At 39.0% G+C, this 27,914-nt stretch overlaps 2 protein-coding genes across 2 annotated transcripts; one reads left to right on the plus strand and one right to left on the minus strand.

The window, feature by feature from the left end:
• Positions 1-14,258: 14,258 nt before the first annotated feature.
• On the plus strand, positions 14,259-15,431 carry LOC112847944 (NACHT, LRR and PYD domains-containing protein 1-like). Its single transcript, XM_025910585.1, has one exon. The coding sequence runs from the start codon at positions 14,259-14,261 to the stop codon at positions 15,429-15,431; it is 1,173 nt and encodes a 390-aa protein (XP_025766370.1).
• Positions 15,432-24,757: 9,326 nt separating this feature from the next.
• LOC106096757 (uncharacterized) lies at positions 24,758-27,914 on the minus strand. The gene is made up of 2 exons (XM_019353394.2): positions 27,532-27,914; positions 24,758-26,322 (listed from the first exon to the last, which is right to left on the minus strand). The coding sequence occupies exon 2, from the start codon at positions 26,235-26,237 to the stop codon at positions 24,786-24,788; it is 1,452 nt and encodes a 483-aa protein (XP_019208939.1). The 5' UTR covers positions 26,238-26,322; positions 27,532-27,914; the 3' UTR covers positions 24,758-24,785.

The raw sequence follows: 27,914 nt of genomic DNA on the forward strand, positions 1-27,914 counted from the left end.
TAAATCACCTGGTCTGGAATCAGCTTCTTTTATTCAAAACATGTTTTTATTGTATTAAAGATTCTCTGCTGATGGGGAATACGCTTTATGTGTGCAAGTTGTTATTCCGACTGTTAATGATGCAATAATCAGAAGATAATACATTTGAGAGTTTGTGTTTATTTAACAAGTCAGACTGAGGTTGCGGTTTATGTTAACTTTGAGAATGAGAAATGCCACATCTGTAAAATTATTCTTTCACCATCATTTTAAATCTTCACCTTATTAGGATTGACTTGCTTTAAATAATGTTAACTGATGATTGCAAATTCCACGTTTTTATATTTTTTCCTTTACGTTAATGTTAATAAGATGTTAATGTGAAAGATAGGATATTCACATTTTATTTTCTCATGTTTTGTCTGGCCCCATGGCTGTAGCACTGTCTCATGGTGGGTGATTCACAGTAACGTACATTCATGTGTGCTAATAATACGTCCAGATGCTGATCTGAGCAATCTGACTGAACTCACAAACACAAAGAATGTCGTCATTCTTTGTGTTTGTGAGTTGTGATATGCAGGAAACCCCTGCATATTCAGGAAATTCACACAAGACCCAAAGATTTCCTTCATGGAAATGTATGTTTCCTGTTTATTTCAGTTTTATTTTACCCTTTTTATCTAGTTTTGTTTTATTTTATTTACTCAAACTAAAATAACGTTTTCCCAACACCTGTTTTCAGATTTATTTATGTTATTTGTGGCTAATAATAAATAACCTTGCATCCACAGTCTTTTACTTCGAGTCAGTATTCTAACGTATTTAATTTACCTCATTAAGATCAATTTTATTAAATGAGATGAATTCCGCTTGATGTTTAACTAGTCACTTGCTTTCATTAGGTGTTGACTCTCTCTGCTACTGAGTATCATGTCCTGTTTCTGTTGCCAAGGCACCGTGGTGTTTTGTGTAGCCAACAAAGATAGATAACATCCTATTTCTTAGTGTAATATTCACATGCTTTATCCAAAGCGGCCACTCTGTTGATTTAACCTGCAGTTATTTTCACTCACTGTCTTTAGGGATTCACTAGCTTAGCTTAGCTTGTAGCCGCCTCACTAGCAGCATGACCGCTTCACCTGTCCCTAATGCACTTCTCTGCTCATTGTGTCAGATGTTTAGTTACTCCTCAGGCCTCCTTTAGTAATAACGGAACTTGTGTTCATAATGTATAGTTTCTTCTGTCTCACTGGAGAAAGAATAAAACATATTTCTTTTCTCTTTACTTTTGTCCAACAATAAGAATAATACCTTGTACAAAACTTTGGCAGCAAAAGATTAAATGTGGCAAATTAACAGTATAACAAATATTACAAATAAAATACCAGAGGAAGACACGAGATAAAAGAAATATGACAGTATCTCCTTGTTGTAGAGTCAGAGTGTGGAGAAGATACAGAGAATGGTGATTGTCAATAGGGTGACAAGTCTTTCCCCATAAATGGCGCAACCACTTAAGGCAAAATAAACAGGCTTCACCAATGCCAAGAACCATTGTTAAAAAAGACATAATTGAATGGTCAATTTCTTTTCAAGTAAGTATTTTCCTTATTTTCTTTTTTTCTTTTTATTTACTTTTCCAGTGACAAGAATGTGATGAATGCCAGCTGATCCAAAAGGAAGAAACTGAATTGTCAATTGAACAAAAGTTTTAAGATGTATACACTGAAAATAATGAAACATAGATTTATGAAAGGATGGTCTTGAGAGAAAAAGAAAAAAACTGGATGAAGTAAAAAATGATTCAAGAAGAAAACACAAGTTACACATTTGACTCACATGATGAACACATTGAGGAGCCTATCAGAACAAAGCCCTATTTTTTACGCAGAAGATGTTCTAATAGACTGTCTTATCCCCCTAAAGGACAAGTCTCCTTCCTTAGGAGCTACTTCTACCATGTGATGGGACATCTCCCATGTCTGTTGCGATCAGCATCTTTCTCTCAGTTCTCTCATGATTTGGATAGCCAGCCTGTCTCCTCAAATCAATTGACAAGAAATCCAAATGTTTACTGCCCTTTTCTCTTACGCTGCGTTCACACCGAACGTGATAGACGCGACCAGAGCGTCTCAAACTGGACGAGTGACAGACGGTGGTACAGCTGAAAGCGGCTCCTGGAGCAAATGGTGAAATTCACCAAACTGCTCACGCTTCTGGAGAACCTGATGGACCCAGGTACGGTGAGGACATCCTTTACGCCGCTGCTCTGCTCTCCACAGTAAATAGAGAAGGGAGACTATGTTTTCAAACGCTAGATTGACAGCTGCCATCTTGCAAATATACCGTCTGGCACTACTTCCTCCCACATTGCCGCTTCATGCGCAACCAATTCGCGTTTCTTTATGATTTACCTTTTGTAAGTACACATGCTAACGAGGTCATTTCATTGGCATTGGATTTAGCTTAGGCATTTATGCTCCTGTCATGAAGGACCATATGGCCTTCAGTGGGTTTCAGTAGATTGTGGTGAATCGTGAGACCAGATTTTCTTGTATGTTAAAAACCTTTTGGTGCACCATTTTGAGGATGTTTGCATTTTGTTAACCAGATTTTGATTTCACAAATGAACTGAAACTGTAGTGATTTAACGTTAGGTTAAAACATGTCAGCTGCCCACAGAAGGCTTTTTCTTACTGCTTCCTGTTTCACATTAATACCACACATTTTTTTTTAACTATTTAAGTTTACATGAGCTCTAACATGACTCAGAGTACTCTGAGGACTGTAGACAAACACAGGAAAAGAGTAACACTGACTGGAATAAAACTACACAACACATCCTGTGAGAAATGTCTCTTGCAAATAAGTCTTTGCCCGCAAAATGGGGTTTGTCTGGGTTTTTTCTGAGCTCAACAAAAGCCAGCAAGCTATGCAGCTCATTGGGTAAACCAAACAAAACTAGTTGTACAATTAGGTTCAGTTTAAAAATGAGGGCTACTCATCATGAGCTAAAATGCTAACTTTCTTGTCAGTTTTATTTGCCTTTGCACTCTCATGGCCTCTCTTTCTTACTGTGTGTGTGTGTGTGTGTGTGTGTGTGTGTGTAAATAGTCTTAATTTATGTAAACAAAATCAGGAAGCACATCTGCTTCAAAAGGTGGGACACTATCATGTTTTGTTGATGAAAGTGACCAATTTCATCAAAAGAATGAAATGGGTCACTTCAGTGTTATATGTGAAATATGAATTGAATGAACAGTAAATGTTCTGCCTTTAAAAACCTCATACAAGAGTCTCAAAAATTAGATTCTGTTCAACTGGACGTAACATTTTCAACAGGAGAAATGGTTGTAGCTCAGGTGGCAGAGCAGGTCAACCACTAATCAGAAGGTTGGTGGTTCGATCCCAGGCTGCCTCTTGGTTGCATGCCATATATCCTTGGGCAAGATACTAACCCGGTGGCGCCAGTGTCCGGCACCCTCGCCTCTGTCAGTGCGCCCCACAGCTGTCCAGTGTGTGAATGGGTGCATGACTGGTAAAGCACTTTGGGGTCCTTAGGGACTGAATAGACTGCTATACAAATGCAGGCCAGTTACCATATTTTATGTGATCACAGTTTCTCTGGCTGGAATAGACAACATTTACATGAATCATTTTGTGCAGTGATGTGACTCGTGAAAGTTTTTTTTTTTTTTTTTTTTTTAATGTGAGGCCTTCCAGAGCCCTTAGCAGAAAGCCAGGGGTGAATTATAATACTCCATTTTGCTTAGGTAGGAACAGAGAGACGCAAGGGCGTCGATTTGGCATGGACGGAAGGGACATGTCCCCACCAATATCCAGCGATTATTGAATTGTCCCCACCAATAATTTGATCTCTTCGAGTAAAGAAAAACAAACCCGATAGAAAGAAAAAAACAATCTGTCAACGTCTCATTCAGCCAGCGGTGCAGAAAGAGTTAAATTACGTTCTCTACCGGAGTCCTACCTCATGTGACAAATATGGCCAATGTGATTGGCTGTGCCTTTCAGGGAGCTCTGTTTAGTTTTAGCAGCGGCAATCCTGCGCTGCGAGGACCTGCAAGGAGGAGAGGAGGATGGCAGCAAAAAGGAAGAACCTGGATATAACAAAGTATTTTTCAAAGAAACCTGTAAGTCACTTAAAGTCAAGTTCACTCATAAAATGTGTCCGTCATAATAACGTTACAGGCTATACCAGGCCATACATGCCAACCCTCCCGATTTTTCCGGGAGAATCCCGAATTTCAGTGCCCCTCCCGAAAATCTCCCAGAGCCACCATTCTCCCCAATTTCTCCCGATTTTCCACCCGGACAGCAAAATTGAAAAACCATATCCCAGATTGGCCCAGCCAATTCCAGTTTCCAACAATGGCTACTACTACTGCAGCTACTTAGTATTAATATTACTCTTATTACTCTTTCTGGGTCGCGAAATAAACTTTTAACATATTTTCAGGCGAGAATGTAGTTGTGTAAACTTCAAATAACTTAAACATGTTATTGTTTGGCCTTTTTCAGTGTTTTATTTGTTCGTGAGTAAATCGGTTTGGCTGAGATTAAAGTTATTAGATTAGATTAGATTAGATTAAATAAAACTTTATTAATCCCTCGGGAGGGTTCCTCCGGGGTTTTCACACAACTGAATAAATGTCGAAAAGAAAACTGATTAAACAGAAGTGTGAGATGGTCGAGAATCTACGCAAGTGTCCGGTTATATTTTATTTTATTTAGACAGCAAGGAGCAGACGGCAGAGGTGACGTAATTATGAAGGCTAGACCCCCCAATTTCACAGTCGCTCATTTCCGGTCTACCCGGCTTTCGGAGGACCCGGCCCACTTAGACCGCGAAGGCCGGGTCCTCAGGTGGACGCAGCCTCTGAATTTGGACACCCCCGGCCGGTGACATTTAACTTATTTTTTTCCGATAAGTAAACACTGTAAAAACCCCTTTGAATGTCTCCCTAATTCTGAGGTCTCAAGGTTGGCAAGTATGTGCTAGGCTTTGGCCCACATCAGTCTAAAACTGTATGTAACCATGAAAAAAGTGTTGCCATGTCCACCAGGACAGTATAGTATAGACAGTATAGTATAGACTCCTTCACATAGTGGACATTGAGTTGTTGTGTGGGGCACCAGTAGTCCATGTCTGTTGCTGTAACAGTAGTTCATGTTTAGAATAAAAAGTCCCAGCTCACTGAGCTGATCGGGGCAACAGTGCCTAACATGTTGCATAATTTTGCTGAGAGATCTTTTACTTTGTGCTAATCTTAGATGAGTAGTTTTATGGACAAAACCCAGCAGGTCATTCAGTGTTCCCTTAGTGCTAATGTATCAGAGATGTTGGTGTACTATAACTGAAGTAATGTTGTTAAGTCCTTAAAGTCATATTCTTTTATTGTCATGACTGTATTTGAAACTATTTTTATTCTTGTATGATACCTGATTTATATGGAATATGGCTGAAGTAAACTAAAGTCTAAAATCAGTCATTTGTTTAATAGTAATTTAACATTATATAATTCACATATAAAACTATGAAATGTAATTTTAAATGGTTTAAAAGCATGTAGAATAGCATATGTAGGCAAGTATATTTCTCCTTTTTTATCAAGAAGCAAAGACAAAAGGAAAAAAAAAAAAAAGAAACAGGGCGGGGTTCGGTGGTTGAATCATCCGTCCCCACCAATGCCAAAACCAAATCTACGCCCTTGGAGAGACGTGACCCTGAGGTATCTGCTTGGTGGCCACAATAAGAGCTCCAAATATTAAGGAAAGGAGCTTTAATACTTTATCCTTTATTGTTTACATAGGATATACTAGACAAGGGGTAGTGAACTCCAGGCCTCGAGGGCCGGTGTCCTGCAGGTTTTAGATCTCACTCTGGGTCAACACACCTGAATCAAATGATTATTTCATTACCAGGCCTCTGGAGAAGTTCAAGAGATGTTGAGGAGGTCATTTAGCCACTGAAATCAGCTGTTCTGGATCAAGGACACATCTAAAACCTGCAGAACACCGGCCCTCAAGGCCTGGAGTTGCCCACCCCTGGTATAGACCATTCTTTTTGAAAAGGGAGGAGAAAAGGGTGTCCCATAATTAATGAAAACAATGAACATAAGAAAAGTGGGGATCATGTAAATGTTAATTATAACAGTATTTTCAATTTCATTAATAATCCATAAATTTGTTTTTAATTAGTATCTGTTTTGCAGGAGGGGGAAACTACAAGAGCCAAAAAGGTTCTTGTGGACTGTCAGCAAAGGTTATTGAGACTGTAATATAACTAAACACTCATATACTCAATATCTACATTACATTCTGCTGTTTTGGGCTGTAATTCAAAATGATTTGAATGTGAAGTTACATAATTATGATTGTGAAACAGATTTCAGACGCAGTATCTCTCATCATGTAGGTGTAATGTCCATCAGGCAAGAGTCGCAAAGGTTTCTCCAACTGCTGTGATGGTTCTAAATGGTTTTAAGAAAATAAATAAAATCTCTTATAAACAGATTATAAATAATGTTTGTTTTATATCAATGTAATAATAATAAGAATAAGAATAATAATAATAATGTGTATTTATTAACAGCCCTATTTTTTTTTTCTTTTTTTCACATTCTCTAAGTCACGTGGCAGCAAACGTTAATAGTCAGATGTCTGATGCAGGGCTGGACTGGGACAAAAAATCGGCCCGGGCATTTTGACTAGAGACCGGCCCACCAGGTATTATGGGAAAAACCATAAAGCCTTTGAATGAAAACAAACGCTGTTGTGACAGTGATGTACACTGTCTTGTTGGTATATATGTATCAGTCTAATAAAGATTCAGAGCGATAAACAAACAAGAGAGAAAAGCCGATCATAACCCCCCATCGGCCCATAAAAACGAAAAATCACCATCGCATCCCAAGGCCTCTTCTAAAAAAAAATAATATCTCATGTAACCCGCTTGGGAATTGTGGTTGGCTTGGGTCATTTATCAAACAGGATGTCACAAATCTGTGGGCTCGGACTTTAAATCGATGTTAGGGTTAGGATTAGTTTTGTGTCGAAAAAAAGCTTTTTCCAGTAAAGGCAAATGACAAAGCTGACGCCAGTTTTGAAGTTATCGTAACTCAAAAAGAGTAATGGAAACTGTTGCGTTAATTTTTTTTTGTTGAGCTTAAACTATTTAAATTTTCAGCTTTTTCCTTTTAAACAAATTTAAAGTGAAACAACACAAAACACTGCAAACCACAACACAATTAAATATAAATTAAAATATGACAAAGAAGATGTATATTCTCTGTCATATGGGCCTGCATGAAGAAACTTTCTGAATCCTTTATCATCCGCAACTGAAAATAGTTGTGGATGATTACTATACTGTGAAGGATAGAAATATTTTACTGCTATTATTTGCTGCTATTTTTATAATCATCATTAACATTTCAGTATTAATAGTGATGTTGCATTTAGATGCATTCAGATGTTCAAATATATGGTTATAGTCTTTATTACAGGTCCAAGAAGAACCACTTTAAACTATAATTTTAAATGTTTTAATGCTTCTATGATCTCAGTGTTTCTGTGTAGAGGGCAGAGACAGGAAGTTATAGGCTTTTGAAGTTGCAGGCTTTTGCAGAAGTGAAACTGAAACCAGAGTTTAACTGCAAGTTAAGAGCAGGGTGTTATTATGCATGTATCGTGGATTAACACACACTTAGTTAGAGGGATCACTGATAGGGGAAAGTTCAAATTGCTTTGCTTGGGGTTACTTTTAGACTATATTAGGAGGAGCAAACATATTGGCAGATCTGAGAAGGAAAACCTGTGTTATGAAAATGATTTTAATCTTTTATACATGATTGCATTTGAGCTTATTAAAGAGCTGTGGCTCCTGGTCACGTGAAGGTCAGAAGTGTAACGGGTGAGATGTGAGAGCATTTAAGGGCGAGACACACATACAGACACAAATAGTGAGAGGTCATGACACGTACACAGTACACAGCACGCACGCGCCCCCGCACGTGCACACATACACACCATAATAGATCTATTTTGGTAGGGCAGAAGTGAAGATGTATTTTTGCTGCAAATGCAGAATTGTGCCGACGTACTTAGAGGAAGTGCAACAGATCTCCCACAGGAGATAAGCGACAGCGAAGACGAGCTGAGGGGAAGCACCGACCCGAAGACAATGTACTTTAAACTATGTTAAAGTTCACGGAACATTTTGTGGTTTAGGCTGACGTATGCTTTGTTTAAATCTGCCTACCAACAGAAAAGGGGGCTGTACTATCTTAACCCTATAAAACTGTTGTCTGAATATGGTAAAGACAGTTCAATACTGATTGGGTTGTTGAACTCACACATGTGTTTATTAAAATACTGTCTAATTGCACACTGGACCGGATCTGTGGTTATTTATGGATTCCTCTCTCAACAATGAACCGTAACAATACCTTTCTAATGTGACGTTGTCCCTGGCTCTCTTTCTCTCTCTTTCCCTCCCCCTCTGTTCCTTAGTTACACCCCCCGCCCCCGGTCAGCGCAAGCACAAGGCTCGCGTGCGGAGTGAAGCGTAAAAAGGGCGAAAGAGAGGGTGAGAAGAAGAAAATAAAACAACGATCTATGTGTTTACGGGGAGAAGGGAATAACTGCGGCCGAGGCTCTGAAATGAGACGGTCGCTTCACCGATGACCTGGGCGACTTTGAGCTTGTTAACATCAACGACAAACGTAAGACTGAGTGCATTGACAAAATTGATCATCTGGACAATAAGAAATTCCAGATATGTTTTCCATACGGGTATATACGGAAATAAAAGAAGTAGCCATTCCAGGGCATCAGAAACAACGAAATCAAAGAAACGGCCAGCAGTATTGAGCGTAAGTTAGGACCGTTACGATATACTTTGTCAGCAGCATCCACGTCTGAAACTATGGATGGAGAGTAGATTCCTTAAAAATTCTTCCCGGAAGTACTGAAATACAGGAAGGAGAACTTTGGAAAGACGTGTGACACGTGGCAGCAAACCTTAGTCAGATATCTCATGGTGTTACTTTGTCCAACAATTTTATTTATTTAAGCAACCTGAAAACAACAACAAAGAAAAATATCAACACATCTTTTATGAAGTCAATAGTTTATTTTTTTTAATAAGGAATGAATAATGTTTGAATAAAGTGTTTGGTCTAGTTTTGTTTTGTTTTGTTTTTTTAAGTAAAGGAAAATAATCGAATCTGAAAAAAGGTGGGTGGGGCAATTTATTTCCATTTTTGAAGAACTGGAAAGAATTACAAACGTGTACGTCTTTACCTGCGTTATGTATTTATTTAGTTATTTGAGTAAAAGGGGCAAATAGTTTGTATTTAAAATAGGAGTTTCAGCAGCAGGTACGGAAACAAGGTTTGGAGTTGAAACACTTTTAAATTGTATCAAATTTTTGAAGGAAGGGTCTCGATGGGGTTTGTTTACACGGATTACCTCTAGACCTGATTATTTGAAACTTGGTTAATACGAACATTCAGATCTGGAGTGGGAGACAGAAATGTAAAGCAGATAGGTGTATGAAGTAGCATTAATGGCTTATCGAACTGTGTCGAGCTCTAAGTCCCAACTAGGAAATATGGTCGTTATATTTCAAGTTTAAAATTGTCTCATTCATTCATTTACAGCATGTTTTAAACGAAGTAATCTGTAGTTTCTGATTCTTGTTCAGTTGTTGGTTTGCATGAATAACATAGATCTAAAAATTAGGGCTTCTAATAACTTATGAAAGTGCGTTTAACGTTCTGTCTGTATTTTTGTTGCTTTTTAAATAACTTCAGGTCACCTGGGATAAGTGATGGATGGAGGGAGTTTTACTGCAGCCCCCGATTTTTGAAACAGGAGGCAGGAAAGGAATTGCACTGGAGCACAGGAGGTAAATAAATGAAAATAAATTGCATTTCATTTCATTGGCTATGGGATATATTTGTTAAGTGGGCCGAATTACAATAACAGGGTGATCTACTAAAAATATGCTGGAATTTATTTACAAAAAAGATGCAGCCAGTTCACGTCAGTAATGACCGGCATTCTGCCAAGAGCAGCGGAAATCAGTTGTTCAAAAACCAGCAAGGCAAAAGAGGCAGTGTGAGGACCAGAGTGGTAGGCCTACTAACCAAAATAATCCAGTGTAAGAGAAAATATAAAATAAAATCCTAGCAGCAACTATCACAAACAGAGGTGAAATGTTTTATATATATATATTTTCAGAATAAGATTTTGTGCAATTTGCAGTAATTTGTCTGCCACAGATTTTGTAATTCAGATTTGCATGACTCATTTAAATAGTTTTCGCCTGAAAGAGAAACTTGTACAAATAGAGAACTTTGCAAAAGTATTCGTCCCCCTGAACTTTCCCACATTTTGTCACATTACAGCCACAAACATGAATCAATTTTATTGGAATTCCAGGTGAAAGACCAATACAAAGTGGTGTACACGTGAGAAGTGGAACGAAAATCATACATGATTCCAAACATTTTTTACAAATAAATAACTGCAAAGTGGGGTGTGCATAATTATTCAGCCCCCTGAGTCAATACTTTGTTGAACCACCTTTTGCTGCAATTACAGCTGCCAGTCTTTTAGGGTATGTCTCTACCAGCTTTGCACATCTACAGACTGAAATCCTTGCCCATTCTTCTTTGCAAAACAGCTCCAGCTCAGTCAGATTAGATGGACAGCGTTTGCGAACAGCAGTTTTCAGATCTTGCCACAGATTCTCGATTGGATTTAGATCTGGACTTTGACTGGGCCATTCTAACACATGGATATGTTTTGTTTTAAACCATTCCATTGTTGCCCTGGCTTTATGTTTAGGGTGGTTGTCCTGCTGGAAGGTGAACCTCCGCCCCAGTCTCAAGTCTTTTGCAGACTCCAAGAGGTTTTCTTCCAAGATCGCCCTGTATTTGGCTCCATCCATCTTCCCATCAGCTCTGACCAGCTTCCCTGTCCCTGCTGAAGAGAAGCACCCCCAGAGCATGATGCTGCCACCACCATATTTGACAGTGGGGATGGTGTGTTCAGAGTGATGTGCAGTGTTAGTTTTCCGCCACACATAGCGTTTTGCATTTTGGCCAAAAAGTTCCATTTTGGTCTCATCTGACCAGAGCACCTTCTTCCACATGTTTGCTGTGTCCCCCACATGGCTTGTGGCAAACTGCAAACGGGACTTCTTATGGTTTTCTGTTAACAATGGCTTTCTTCTTGCCACTCTTCCATAAAGGCCAACTTTGTGCAGTGCACGACTAATAGTTGTCCTATGGACAGATTCCCCCACCTGAGCTGTAGATCTCTGCAGCTCGTCCAGAGTCACCATGGGCCTCTTGGCTGCATTTCTGATCAGCGCTCTCCTTGTTCGGCCTGTGAGTTTAGGTGGACGGCCTTGTCTTGGTAGGTTTACAGTTGTGCCATACTCCTTCCATTTCTGAATGATGGCTTGAACAGTGCTCCGTGGGATGTTCAAGGCTTGGGAAATCTTTTTGTAGCCTAAGCCTGCTTTAAATTTCTCAATAACTTTATCCTTGACCTGTCTGGTGTGTTCTTTGGACTTCATGGTGTTGTTGCTCCCAATATTCTCTTAGACAACCTCTGAGGCCATCACAGAGCAGCTGTATTTGTACTGACATTAGATTACACACAGGTGAAGTCTATTTAGTCATTAGCACTAATCGGGCAGCATCTATTATGGGCAACTGACTGCACTCAGACCAAAGGGGGCTGAATAATTATGCACACCCCACTTTTCAGTTATTTATTTGTAAAAAATGTTTGGAATCATGTATGATTTCCGTTCCACTTCTCATGTGTGCACCACTTTGTGTTGGTCTTTCACGTGGAATTCCAATAAAATTGATTCATGTTTGTGGCTGTAATGTGACAAAATGTGGGAAAGTTCAAGGGGGCCGAATACTTTTGCAAGCCACTGTACATTAGGACAGCTGCTAAGTCACTATGGTCCACAAGTTTCAGTCATGAGAGATTTTTTCACCGGCTGTTCTTATTAAACCAACCTGAGACAGCAGGGTTAGAACACTTTCTGGTCAATTAAGATGCACAATTTGTAGTTTGTCTTCCGCACTGTCTAGGTCATCCAGAAACAGACTAAAGCAAGGTCATTCAGGTTCTCAGTACATCACTCTTCTTGTTTTTGAAGTCCTTATGAATAATCCTAAACACCTTCTCTTGACCAAAGTGAAGATTGAGTTTTGAAGGTTTCTCCAACTTTTATGGTGTTTCTACCTAAATATAAGGCAAAAAAAAGCACCTTAAAATGACAAATGGCATGATGTTACTTTATTCAACAATATATATTTCATGTAAAAAAAAAAATTAAAAAAAGTTTGAAACTAATATACAATTGCAAAAAGCAAATTAAAAATAAAACATCTTCATTCACATAAACGGGTCATCCCCAGAGAAAATCTGCATTAAAAACTAACAACTGACTTGTGCTGTGGAAATGCAAGTACGAGCTAAAGCTACATAGTTTTCTTTGAAAAATGCTCCCCTGGCTTGCAGAGTTTAAGCAGTGTGAAGATAACACATGCCATTCACATTTTTGGCTGTAACTGTTACGTCTTTGCTGTATTCCATGGGCTGTGTCATATTTATATTGTCTCTATATTGAAAGTATATTTCTTTTAAGATTACACAGTTAATGACTCATTTAACATTGTAGCGTTAAAATAAACACTGTGAGGGACTGTTTGAAAATAGGAAACACTGATTATCTCATAAGAGTTTTAATTAGTTAATTAATTTTATTCTGTGTTTTCCACCAGGGGAAACTACGACAGCCAAAGTCATTGTCAAATGTTTGACAGTGGTCTTTGAAAATCAAGACAAGCTCAAGCTCTCTAGATGGAGGAGTTCGTGGGAGATTAGAAATACCACTAAAAACAAAATCAGGGAGCCAAACTTGGAGGGAAAGTGAAAGCACAGGAGAAAAAGAAGACGCAGAAGTTAGATCATAACCTAATGACCCAGAATAAGTCTCAACCTTAAACCTGTGTTTCAAGGTTCATCCCTAAATTCTCAGTAAGCCTGTTTTTCAGCTCTTGTATATCATTGGATGTTCCTACATTGATGCATAACAGCCACAAGACAAGATGTACAATCCAACACAGAATAAAACAGCAAGAGCTTCAGCTCAGGCAACGCAATATGCTCTTCAGACCTGTCAGCCAACACAAGAAGCCCTTCAGGCAACTCAAGATGCCCTTCAGGCAACTCAAAATGCCCTTCAGGCAACTCAAGATGCCCTTCAGGCAACACAAGATGCCCATCAGGGAAGACTAGATGCCCTTCAGGCCTTTCAGACAACACAAGATGACCGTCAGGCAAGGAGGTATGCCCGTGAGGTAACACGAGGTGCCAATCAGGCAACACAAAATATTCATAAGTCAACACAAGATGCCCTTCATGCCCTTCGGACAACACAAGATGCACTTCAAGCCCTTCAGGAAAAACAAGATACCCTTGGGTCAAGTCTGGATGTCCGTCATTCTCTTCTGGCAAGACAAGATGCCCTTCAGGCCCTTCAGGAAACACAGAAAAAACGAGATGCCCTTCGGTCAAGACTGGATGTCTATCATTCTCTTCTGGCAAGACAAGATGCCCTTAGGGCAAGACAAGATGCCCTTCAGACAAGGCGAGATGCCCTAAAGGCAACACGAGATGCCCTTCAGGAAACACGAGATACATTGAATCGAAGAAAATGGTCAAAACAGGAAAACACTGGTTGGTTGGTTCCAAATACAGGTACGATAACATGTAACACTGCACTAACTGCAAAAAGTGAAAAAGCTGTGTTTGATCATGATTATCACCTTAAGTCAGAGACAACAAGCTCTCCCTCCAGCACTGTTTGGGAGGTTCCAACCACGCCATGTAAAACTGACCAGTATGATGTACACAATCCCACAATGGAAAAAACTGCAACAAACGAAGAAGTAAACAAAAAGCAAACACAAACAGAAACAGCAGGCTTGCTATCTGACACTTGTGCACCTTTTCTTGATGAATCAGCAGCAGGTAGCAGCTCTCTAAATTCTGAGAGTGAAGAAATCATAAAACACAATAATATGGAGTCCGTGTTGGATGATGATTATAAACTTCAAGGAAAATCTGCTCCACTCTCAGCTTATCCTCTCTTTCACTTCTCCAGTTATTTCAGTGGGCCCTGGATGACATCCTGTCTCTTGCCTTGTTCTCACAGCATGGTCTCACTGAGCAAAGTGCCCCGTGCAAACAACAACTTCACACAAGTAAACAGCTCACCTGATATGCTGTTAAAGGTCTTTACACCTGTTATTAATGATGATTTTGATGATGAAACCTGCCTGTTCCAGTGCTCCTGTCCAGGCCTGTACCAGTGCAGTGTGACTGGCCTGGTGTTTGTTATGCAGGGAGGAGGAGACGTGGTTTACAGGACTGTCCCTTGGAACAGGAAGCTGCTGGCCCAACACCACAAGAAGCCTGCAGGACCCCTGTTTGACATCAAATGTCAGCAGCAGTCTGTGTGTCAGCTTCATCTCCCACACTGTGAGCTCATCTCCACAGGTGGAGGTCGGTCCTTGCAGGTCGCTCATGTGAACGATGAGGGCATCGAGTTTATTACCCCTCACAGGATAACAGAAAGTCATGTTGTTATAAACATCACAGGGTTTTCTGGCTATGGTAATGTGAAGGATGAAGACTCTCCTCCTGACCCAGTCCAAGCTTTGGTTCTGCTCTTCTACAAACCTCCAGTTGATCCTGATCTCAGATCTTTCCTCAGTGTGTTGTTGCTTCCAAGGAACATCGTGATCCGTGATGTACAGCGCACCAGGAGGAAACTAAATGGGGATGAGAGGTACATAGACACTTCTCCTCACTGCAAACTGCATCCAAAGCAGGTTTACACTCTGTCCACTGTTCCTGAGGATGACCTGATTAAAGTTCAACCAAAAGAAGCTGATTTTGATGATGAGTACCACGACAGCTACTTTACGTCATTCCAGGTGATTTTAAGAAGAATCCTCACAGATGTTAACCTCAGTCTGAAAGATGAGAGCAGCTCCACCTGTGTTTGGGAAAGAGATGTGTGTCTTTTCTCCCCTACAGTGGGAACTTTGAATCGTCCTCCTTCTCAGAGGCTGTTCTACACACGAAGCTGCTTCATTGAAGGGATATCAGGACCTGTTCTCAGCAGCCTGATCGACAAACTGCTGGAGAAAACAGTGATAACTGATGCAGAGAGGGAGGAAGCAGACACAATGAAAAACAAAAGGGAAAAAGCACGTTTTGTTATTGATACTGTGAGGAGTAAAGGTGATGCTGCCAGTTCAGAGTTGATTAACTTTCTCCGTGAGAATGATCACATCCTCTGTGAGCACCTCAGGTTAAACTGAATGGACGTTTTACTACTGTGTTTGTGTAGTCCTCATGATGAGAAACTGAACCATTCACCTGCACGTCCATGTAAAAGCATCATATATATATATATATATACATATATATATGTGTGTGTGTGTGTGTGTGTGTGTGTATATATATATCCTCCCTCCGTGCTACTTTGATCTTGCAGTGGATATATATCTATATATATCAAGGACCTTTATCCTCATTAATCCTCCGTCATACACAATTTTCCATGTATTGCATTAGCACGCTTCCTATACAAGCACAATGAAAAGGGAGAAATGACTGTATTTCATCTTTTCCATTTCAACTTCTCCTCTTAAATATTTGGAAATACCTTCAAGTCTGTTTAATGTACTTTTTTAATGACACAAAGTCATTTTTATCTTTCTTTGACAACTGAAGTGAGTGAAGAAAGACATTTTTTATGTTATTCTGACAACATATAATTTAAAAATTTCATCAAATATTGCAGCTGTGTTTATTTTTTTATTCTGCACTTTTTTTTATAATGACTGTTGTTTTAAAATATTTCCTGGTGCTTTCTTATGTTATTCAACTTCACATTTCATTATGTCATGCTATTGTGATCTTGCCATTATTTTATGCTGACACAGTACAACTGGTAATTTCAGAGCCTTTTTGCTTTGAAACTTAGCACTTTGTCACACATGTTAGTGTTGCTCTGTTATGTTGTTGTGACTGTGTGGAGTGAACCAAATCTAACAGGTGAATATAATTATTTGAAAAACGGTTGTAATAAATTCAAATTGGAATTGATTCATACCCATTATATAACATTAAAATTGTTTATAAATTGTTTTATACTGCAGATCTCACATGTTATTTATGGCAGGAAGCACAAATTTCTCTGTATGTTTCTGATTTAAAAATCCACAAACGCACTTTTTGTAAAGACAGCTGAGTGATGACAGTGATTTCAACATCCTAGTCTGAGTTTAAATAAAGGGAAACAAACACTACAGTGTCTTTAATCTGTGTTTGAACCTGTTTCAACAAATCTGTCAGAAACCAAACAGCTAAACACATTTACCTTTAAATTCCTGCTTTGTTTTGAAATTATGTAATATTGTGAGTTAGCTTTTAGTCTGCTCTTTAGGGTGTTTTTCAGCATTATTTATTCTCACTTTTTTTTTTTTTTTTTTTTAAATTTGTTCATTTCAGGCACAACAATAAAGTTGAACATAAAGTGCACAAAAAACAAAAACAAACAACAAAATGTACCTGAAAAGGAGTGGGATGAAGAAAACTTATTAAATCCCACCCCTATATTCACTTATCAACAGAAACAATAAACTTCCCGCAGCTACGCCCAAGCAAAACAAATAGAACCTTCATAACTGAATACAGAATATATTAATTATAAATTGCGTTACCACAGGTAACAGGCAATAATAATTACAAGTAACAAACACACATACATATACATACATACATATATATCTACACACACATGTACATATATATACATACATACACACAAACTTTTTTTTTTTTTTTTTTTTTTTTTTGAATCCATACCAGCAATGGTAAGAGAACAGACATTTCAGAGCACACTAACACCATCATTGATTATACTGTGACCAGACCAACTGTTTGTAGAGAAATTTAAATCTATGAATATTTTTGCATTGTTTCAGTTGTAAACTCAGACTGTTCCAGATTTTCACACCACATACAGACACACAAAAACCTTTACGGGTTGTTCGAGTTCTGGGTAATTTGAATTGTCCAAAGCCTCTCACATTATAAGCCCTTTCTCGAATTTCAAATATAGATTGTAAATTTGCAGGTAGAAGTTTATTAAAGGCTTTGTATAAGATTATGGATGTATTGTAATTAACCAGATCCTGGAATTTAAGTAACTTTGCCTGAAGAAAGAGTTTGTGAGTATGATCTAGATAACCAGCCTTGTGAATAATACGCAGTGCTCGTTTCTGTACTGTGACTAATGGATTAGTTGTGTTTTTATATGTGTTTCCCCACACTTCCACACAATATGTAAAATATGGAAGAACCAGAGTACAGTACAGAGTACGAAGTGCATCTTTATCAAGGTATGGTTTCACTTTATTCAAAACTGCGAGGCTTCTGGAAATTTTGGTTTTTATGTGTCTGACGTGGGGTTTCCATGAAATTTTGTTATCAATTATGACTCCCAAAAATTTGTTTTCACTCACATTATCAATGGGTACACCTTCTATAGTAATTGGTAATTCTATATTATATTTTAAATTACCAAAAAACATTGCCTTAGTTTTATTTATATTTAATGATAATTTATTTATATCCATCCATTTTTTAATTAATTTTAGCTCCCTGTTTACGGTCATTACAAGATCGGTATAATCATCGCTACTGAAAAATATGTTAGTATCATCTGCGAACAGTATGAGTTTAAGTACTTGAGAAACATCAAAAATATCATTTATGTAAACATTGAAAAGTTTTGGTCCCAACACTGACCCTTGGGGAACACCACATGTAATACCAAGTTTCTCTGAATGGTAATGCCCTATACTAACATATTGTTCCCGACCCGTTAGGTAACTTTTTAACCAGTTTCCAGCTTTCCCTCGAACACCATATCTTTCCAATTTATCCAATAAAATTGAGTGATTGATTGTGTCGAAGGCCTTCTTGAGATCAACAAAAATACCGACTGCATATTTATTTTTATCCAGTGCATTGGTAATTTCTTCTACTGCCTCAATTATCGCCATTGAAGTGGTTCTTTGCGTTCTGAAACCATACTGACCAACATTTATTATTTTATGTTTTTCAAGGAATTTTTCTAATCTTGAATTAAAAAGTTTTTCTAAAATTTTTGAGAATTGAGGCAGTAGAGAAATAGGCCTATAATTGGTAAAACTGTGTTTGTCATTACTTTTGTATAGTGGTATTACTTTTGCAATTTTCATTTTTTTCGGAAAACAACCGGACTGAAATGATAAATTACAGATATATGTTAAGGGACTAGCAATGTTCAGAATAACCTGTTTAACTACAGACATATTTATGTCATGATAATCCATTGAAGACTTACTTTTACATTTTAATGTGATATTTATTACTTCTTGCTCATTTGTAGCTGAAAGGAACAGTGAAAAGGGATTTGGTTTTATATTACTGATATTTTCATTTTTTTGACACGGGATGTCCGCTGCTAGTTCAGGGCCAACATTTATAAAAAATTTATTGAACCCATCAACAATGTTACTCATGTTGTAATTTACACCATTTGCATCAATGAAATATTCAGGATATGATGTTCCAGAAGATCCTTGTTTAATTAAGTTATTTAACACATCCCAAGTTCCTTTTATATTGTTTTTATTATCATATAATCTTCTTCTATAATAAAGTTGTTTACTCGTTCTTATAATATCAGTCAATTTATTTCTATATGCTTTATATCTTTGTTCCACTTCTTTTGTTTTTACTTTGATGAACTGTTTATACAGATTGTTTTTCTTTTTGCAAGCATTGATAATTCCTTTTGTAAGCCAAGGACTTTTTATCTTTTTTTTCTTTGTCCTGTATTCGTTTACAGGACAATGTTTATTGTACAACATAGTGTAAATATCTAGGAAATTTTCATAAGCCTTGTCCACCTCTGACTCTTCATACACCGAACTCCAATCTTGTTGCGCTAAATCGAAATTGAAGGCATGAATTGCTTCTTCATTTATTGTTCGCTTTGCTATCGTAATCTTGGTATCTATTATTTTTTTTTAAATCACAGTCATACAAAGTAAAAACTGGTAAGTGGTCAGTTATGTCACAGACAAACAGGCCACTATTAATTTGGAAATCCATGACATTAGTAAAAATGTTGTCAATAATAGTGGCGCTATGTGATGTTATTCTGCTTGGCTTTGTTATTGTTGGATATAGTGATAAGCTATACATCGTGTCAGAAAAGTCATCAATGGCTTTTATCCTTGTTGGGTTTAGCAAATCAATATTGAAATCCCCACAGATGAATAGTAATTTTTGGTTCACCGAAGAAAACACTTTTTCTATCCATTCATTAAAAATGTCAATACTTGAACTGGGTGTCCGATATATACAACTTATTATAACATTTCTCTTTTTTTCATTCATGATCTCAATAGTCAAACATTCCAAAATTCCATCAATAGCCATAGACATAGTTGTGACAACATTATATTTTATAGAGTTATGAACATATATAGCAACCCCGCCACCCACCTTATTTAATCTATTCATGTATTTTAAATCATATCCATTCAAACAGAAATCTATTCCTTTATCGACATTAAACCAAGTTTCAGTGATGGCTATAACGCTAAAGGGGCGAGAAAATTGTTGCAAGTAATCCTTAATGAAATCAAAATTAGAGTACATACTTCTACTGTTAAAGTGAATTAATGAGAGCTTCCCGTCTAGGTTGATTTTTTTTTCATACTGTTCCTGTGTGAAATAATTACAATTTTTAACAAAAGAAGAGAGAAAATTACTTTCAGAATCTATTTCTGGGTCTATTATATTATGCTCCTTATATTCACAATCTAGATCAATTACTTTCTGTTGGAGAATTGATTTCAACGTGTCCATGTCATTTCCTGGTGTAATTAGAGATGTTGGTGTATTTATCATTTTTGATTGTCATTAGAGTTATATATTACCTCGATACATTAGTGTCAGTTGTACTTGTCCAGGTCCTCCATGTTCCTCACTATCAGTACTTTTGCCTCTTCTGGTGTCCCGTTTAGCTTGATGAAAATCTTGCAGTTTGTTACCCATGTATGTTGTATTTTACCGTTCTTCTTCAGTTGCCTTGCCTTCCTCGCGATGTCTGCGTTTTTTCGTGTCAGATGCTCATTAATGAAAACGTCCGTGCCTTTCAGTTTGCGTCCTTGTTTCAGCAGTGCGACCTTGTTTTTCCGATTGACGAATCTCATAATGACGGCCGGCGGTCTGTCGCTCCTCCTGGGCAGTGGGTGACATGCTTCTACATGCTCCAAGTCCATCTCTATCCCTTTGCTTTGGAGGAAGGACGCCACCTGTTGCTCCACCGAGCGGTTCTCCTCATCGCTTGGCTCCCCGACGTTCCCGGCCACCGCGCGCGCATACGAGCGCGGCTTGATTTTAATACCGCTGATGACCACGTCGTTCGTACGGGTGTACTGCTCCAGCTCATCCACCCGCCGCTCGAGATCCATGATTCGTCTATCCTTCTGGGCATTTTGGAGGCGTAGCTGTTTTACCTCCTCCAGAAGCCCCAGAAGCAGCTCCTGCTGCGCCCTGACTGCGGCCACATCTCCACACAGCGCTCCGAGGGAGGTTTTTATGTCCTCGACCTCCTCTGGTGTTGGGCCTTTCTTGGGTGGCATACTGGGTAACTTTTATTTTTAGATGTTCATTTTCTAGTTTTCTTTATTGAATATAATAACTTGTATCCATGGTCATTTGCTCAATAAGAGTGCTCTTAAACTCACTGAAGGTGAAACCTGAAGAAGCCACGGTTTGATATCCTGCACAAAGGAAACCAAAAGCAGCACAATCACAGAATCTGTGCTCACATCTTTAGACAGCTAAATTTCACCCTAAGTTAGTGTCTGTATGTGTGAAATATAATACTAAATTATTCTACGGCTGCACTCTGGTGTCCACGTTAATGCTGTAATGTGAGTAAACCAAACTAACATTTGATCTCAGTATTTACAGGTTGGCACCAAATGCAGAAGGAAAGGTTTAAAAATAAGCTTCTGATTGTTTCCAGATGAGCAGTTTGTATCGTTTTAGCTCGTTTTATTGAGACATGATAAGGTAAGCAATGTTTAACATGAAACTTGCACAGTAACCTAAAGTGAAAGCACTCTCTCTCAGTATATCATCTGACTGGTTAGCACACTATAGAATAGCTCATATAAAATGAATCTGAATAAGTCAAATCCAGGATGTCTGAGAGTGCAACAGACTGATTCAGCTCCACAAGGACAGGCAGCCTACAGGAAGTCCTTCAAAACATGCACTTTAATGCATCACACAGTTTATTTAACTTTGCGCTCACAACACTCAACATGGGCTTTAATAATCATCAGATTGTTGTACTGGCAGACCGGGGTGATGGTCCTCATTTTTAAGAAGGGAGTTGGAGGGTGTGTTCCAACTATAGGGGGAATCAGACTCCTCAGCCTCCCTGGGAAATTCCATGACATGGTGCTGGAAAGGAGAGTCCGTCCCTTAGTCGAACCTCGGATACAGGAGAACAATGGGAGTTTTTCCCAACAGGTCTGGTTGTCTTAATTCTCAAGAGGATAAAGAGCTGGTCCAGTGTTCCATGACCAGGACGAAAGCCGCATTGTTCCTCCTGTGTTGTGTGGATTTGGAGAAAGCATATGACCGTGTCCTATGGGAGGTGCTGCTGGAGTATGGGGTGTGTGGCCCATTGCTACGGGCCATTTAATCCACATACAACCTTTGCAAGAGCTTGGTCCGCATAGCCGGCAGTAAGTCGGACTTGTTCCTGGTAGGTGATGGGCTCCGCCAGGGCTGCCCTTTGTCACCGATTCTGGTCATAGTTTTTATGGACAGAATTTCTAGGCAGAGCCAAGTGGCAGAAGGTTTTCACTTGGGTGGTCTCAGGATCTAATCTCTGTTTTTGCAGATGATGTGGTTCTGTTGGCTTCATCGGGTGAAGGCCTCCATCTCGTCAGTATTTTACACGTCGGGAGTGAGAACGGCTTGGTACAAAACAGGCTTGGAGACAATCATGGATGATACCTCCCACCCACTCCATGATGTGCTCGCTAGCCATAGGAGCGCGTTCACTGAGAGACTGAGATTACCAAAAAGCACCACTGAACGACACATGAAATCATTCCTGTGTCCATCTCCCTGTAAAACTCCTCCATCTAACACACTGTAAACACTGCTATAGTTAGACCATTTTTACACACGCTCTTTTCTACTCTGTAATGTTCCTGTCTATTTTCTTGATATTTATTTATAATCACATCTGTCACATCTTTGGGTACCTTTATTATTTGGTGATTTGTAAATATTGTCCTATTCCTTATATCTTAACATGTTGTATTGCTAAATAGTGTAATCTGTTTTTGTTAATGTTACTGTACTGGAGCAACGTTAACCCATATAATTTCCCCAGGGATTAATAACGTCTTGTCATTCTGATTCTGATTGCCCAGCCTGGCTGCTTTGGTGTGAAGAAACCTGAGTAGTCTCGCAGGTCAAATCTAATCAGTCACACTTGTCATTTCAGCTCCCCTCTTGATCGTGTCGCTTGTTAACACTTGTTTTAGAAGCCTGGACTGCAGACTACAAGGGAAGAAATTGCTTAAAAAAGGCTAGAGAAACCAATCAGAGCTATTTGGAGGAATAAAGATTAATGCTCAGATTTATTTCTCTTATGTTTCACAAAGAGTTAACAAGTGAATGTCCACAGTTTACACTTTATTTGCAGATCTTGTTAAAGCAGTTTGGCAGGAACAAAGCAAAAAGGAAAAATAAGAACAATCAAATAACATCAATGCTACTTATTTAATTAACTCACTCTAACCTAATGCAGATTTTGTTCTTATATTTGGGGGAGAGAGCTTGCTGGTGACATAAACACTTACAGCACTGAACATGTGTTCCACCTCTGTGTTAATGGAAGTAATCAGGCTTCCTTGATAGAGCCCACACTTTCTTAAATTTATAATCCATGGGGAAAATTGAAGGTCTCAAGAAGCTGCAAGCTACCCGTCAAATAATGGAAGTCCAAAGCTTTCTCTGAATTATAATTCAACACTGTGATGATAATGATAATGATGAGCAGAAATAGAGGGAAAATCCAGGTTCACAATGATGCCTTTCTTTCAAAAGCACCAGATTAATGCAACCACAGAATACTATCATATGTCACATTGCATGGTTCATTGGTATAGATACACTTACATATTGATCAATTCTCCAAGAAAGCCACTAATTTCACCATGAATTATGGAAATGTCATTGTACAGTACTGTATACACTGAATCCCACCGGTTCTACATCTATGAACAGCTAAACTTAACCTCCTAGGACCTGCCGTCCACATATGTGGACATCACATTTTTGGTTATTTTGACCAAAATACTCAATTGTGCTCTACATGGGCCTGATATCCACTTATGAGGACATTATACTGCTACTGTTCTATCAAAATTTTAAATGAATATCCTCATTTGTGGCTCTCATTTTTCTTAAAAACAAAAATAAGGTAAAAAAAAAAATCTGGAAATTCTTTGCTTTTACATTCATCGGGCCCCAATATGCCCAAATATCAAAGAGAAATTAAAAATGCATGTCATGGAAGAGTTCGGGTCTTAGGAGGTTAAATATGTTATGTTCATCTTCACCTCGCAAAAGATCCACAAATGCATGAGCCAGGAAAAATACAGACATAATGGGAAGAATGGTTGAAACAACTCATTATGTTAAACTGGTTTCCATCATTCGTTAAATCTATGAAAACCAGATGAAATCTGAAGTGAAGTGTGATTTACTGTCTGCTCAAATGCAGCAACATTTACATGGAAGCTTCAGACCAACCCAAGATGTTCACAGAGTAAGAGGTCAAGCTCACTGAGAAACTCAATCATCTGTGAACTGGCAGCTTCACCTTTCTTCCTCACAGTGTCGATAACAAAACGAGCTCTGCTGCTTCTGTTTTGCATGACGTCTGCTTCCTCCCTCTCAGCATCAGTTATCACCTTTTTCTCCAGCAGTTTGTCGAGCAGACTGTTGAGAACAGGTGCTGATATCCCATTGATGAAACAGCTGCGTACATTTAACAGCCTGTCATTGGGAGGTGTTTGCCCACAGAACGATTTTACTCTAGAAGGCAAAAGATAAACCTGTCTTTGCCACATGCTGTGGGAGCTGATGCTGTCTCTAATAAATAACTGAATATTGTTCATGTTTCTTTCCAAAATCACCTGGAAGGATGGGAAGTAGTTGTCATAGGACTCTTCATCAAATTCAGCCTCTATTGGCTGAACTAGAACTGAGTCATCTTCAGGAACAGCAGACAGAGTGTAAACCTGCTTTGGATGCAGTTTACAGTAAGGAGATGTCTCTATGTACCTCTCATCTCCAACTAGTTTCTTCCTGCTGTGCAGCACATCCCTCAGAACAACATTTTTAGGCAACAACAGCACACTGAGGAAGGATGTGAGATCAGGATCAACTGGAGGTTTGTAGAAGAGCAGAACCAAAGCTCGGACTGGTCCACAGGGAGAGTTTTCATCCCTGACAATACCATAACCAGAAAACCCTGTGATGTTTATAACAACATGACTTTCTGTTATCTAGTGAGGGGGGATGAACTCGACGCGCTCATCATGCACATGAGCGACCTGCAAGAACTGACCTCCACCTGTGGAGATGAGCTCACAGTGTGGGAGATGAAGCTGACACACAGACTGCTGCTGACATTTGATGTCAAACAGGGGTCCTGCAGGCTTCTTGTGGTGTTGGGCCAGCAGCCTCCTGTACCAAGGGACAGTCCTGTAAACCACGTCTCCTTCTCCCTTCATGACAAACACCAGACCAGTCACACTGCACTGGTACAGACCTGCACTGGAGCACTGGAACAGGTAGGTTTCATCATCAGAGTCATCAGCAGTGATGGCAGGTGTAAACTCCTTTAACTTCATGTCAGGTGAGCTTGCTGCTTGTGTTGAGTTGTTCTTTCGTATTTTGTTCAGTGAAGGAACGCTGTAGGACTCTGTGGAGGAGAGCTGGAGATCAGAATTATATGGCAGAGTTGTGGTACGTAGGATGTCTTCAGTTATGACAGGTGGATCTGCTTTTCCTGGTTTGTCTTCTGTCCATGAAAGGGAAACTCTGCTTGTATCTTCTTCTAGTATTTCTTCTTGGCTGCATTCAGCTGAACCAGCAACAGTTGGGATATTAGACTGGGAGCAAGAAGGACATGTGGAAAAATCATATCTTTTACTGCCGTTAGTGCACAAAGCAGAGTCCTGTAAGGTGGAGAGGCTGTGATACAGCAGTAAAGTAGCGCTGTATTGCTGCATCTTTATGCTGCCTGGTTTCATCCAGGTGGGTTGTGAGGAAATCCTTTTAAGGCAACGAAAATCAGGGGATGAAAAAGTAGCGGAGGTGGAGTCTGACGTGTGTTCGCCTTTAACTGCAGCAGAAGAAAAAAACAAGTGTGTGTAAAGATGCCTAACAGGAGAAACAGATGAGAAGGTAGTGGAGGTGGAGTCTGGAGTCTTTAGCTCTGGTAACTGTAGCTGATTTAAAACAATTCTGTCATTCGTGGAACAAGCAGAGTCCTGTGAGGTGCAGAGACGGTGGCACAACAAGGGTAAAGGTTTCCTGTCTCGTTCCACAGTTGTGCTGCTGAGTTTTGCTGAGGTTGACTGTGGGGGGAAATGATCAAACTTTGGACGAGTACAGAGTGAAGAGTTAATGAAGGTGGAAGCTGGAGTTTGTTCAGTTTTACGTGATGATAAAAACGGTGCATTGTGCTGCCTTGACATACAAAAGTTTGGATTATGGATTGAATTGATTATGAATGAATTGATTATGGTTGGTATATTTGGCTTGAGAAACTGTCTGTAAAAGGTAGAGATAGTGGTGAAAAGCTGGAGCTCTCTAATAGCAGATGTGTCAAAGGTCTCATTTCTCTCCTTTTCTGTTTCTTTTTGGCTTTTTAGATCAGCTGACCCATCTCTGTCCTTTGGTGAGTCTGAGCTTTCTTTGAATGCATTTCTTGTCTTGTTTCCGTGTTTCATCTTTTACTGTAACACTGTTAGAAGTTGTTTAATGCGTCTCCTTCATTGCTTGATTTTGCACTTCAGTGGCCTCCATCAGCTGAGACTGGAAATCAAGAAACAATTGTCATCAGTGATCAGTAGATGCATCATCGCTTCATATCTGATTTCAAATAACACAAGGTTTACATTTTTAAAAAGACACTGTTTTTAAATTTTACCTTGAAGACGTTTTGTGCTTTTTTTAAATGTAATATTTTATTGCACAGCTCTTTTGACTGTGATGATGCTTCTGTCTTTTCCATGGACTTTCAAAAAAAGCTATACTTTATGGTTTAAAAGGTCCAAGTAACTCAACATTATTTATCATGCATAGAATAAATGACATGATACTGTATACTTTAATTGCATTTTTGATTTTTATTCTTCCTTCTCCGTGCAAATCCAGATGTTAAAGCCATTATGTTTCTGGATAGTGCTGCCCCTAAACAATCCTCTTCATTCATATTCCTCTCATTCTCATTTTCTTCATTTATCAGCTTCTCAGATTTCTCTCTGTCTTCTCAACACACTCTCTTCACTTGTTAGCCGACCTCTCCCTCCTCTTTCTTATGCCTAACTTTTACATTTCTGTTTTTCTCCAGGTATTTCTAAAAGTGAGCATTAAGTTTTGTAACACTCGGACATTCAGGGTGATGACTCAGAGAAGTGTTACAGCCCAAACCCAAAGCTTGACTGCACTCAGACCTTTGAGCCAGCTGTTGCAGCAAACACCGCAGTGATGGCCGCAACATCCGCCCAGCACATCCTGCCTCACTTGTTCTCTTTCAGCGGGCAGCTCGCAGTAAGAGCGCGCTGTTGTGCTCGCAGTTGTTTTGCAAAACTTCAAAGAAAGTGAGCGCTGAGAAGAAGTAGTGGATTATGTGCAATGAATTTAAGAAATAAATAACGTGACGAAAGTGTGCTTGTAGTCGACCTGGCAATGAATGAGGATAGCACTTCTACACGTATCTACATGGAACAAAAATGCTGTTTTTAGGGAACGGATTAGTGGCATTTCAATTATCTCCAGTTGGGAAAATTAATTTGACATACGAATAATTTGAGTTATGAGCTCAAAGTGTCATAAGTCAAGGCACCACAGCACAATGCAAACGCTTTGGAGGGATGTTACCCAAAACTGAGACGCCTCCATCAACTGTGAGTTATTTCTTAGCCTCCTTAATCTGTCCCTATAAATACCACCCATATTAAAATAATCAGAAATGCTGAAACTAATAAATATTAAACGAGTAATAAATGAAAATAAACTCACCAACTGAAACTAGACTGAAAATAAAACTTCAATAATAACAAAAATATGCAAAGCTCAATTATTTCCTTGTCCAGTGTGATCTCGCTGTTGACGTTCAGACTTCAACTTATTATGTTTTTAAAGTGAATTACTGACTAAGTTTGATTGACCACAGCATGGATAATGCAGATTACTTCCTAAAGTCTGCACTGATACTTTTTCTCTTCATTATAAACTCCTGTCTGTCATCAGTATCGTCTTGCATACGAAAAGTGTCCGTAACTTCCTTATTGCCATCAAAACATTGTCATTAAAACAGGAAGCTGTCAATAACTTCCTGTTGTATTGTCAGTGTCAGCGATGCCAATGAGCACTTCTGGAGAAGCGAGCAGACACTTCACTTG

This window comes from Oreochromis niloticus, linkage group LG9 (assembly GCF_001858045.2).
Source record: "Oreochromis niloticus isolate F11D_XX linkage group LG9, O_niloticus_UMD_NMBU, whole genome shotgun sequence".
Taxonomy (NCBI): Eukaryota; Metazoa; Chordata; class Actinopteri; order Cichliformes; family Cichlidae; genus Oreochromis; species Oreochromis niloticus.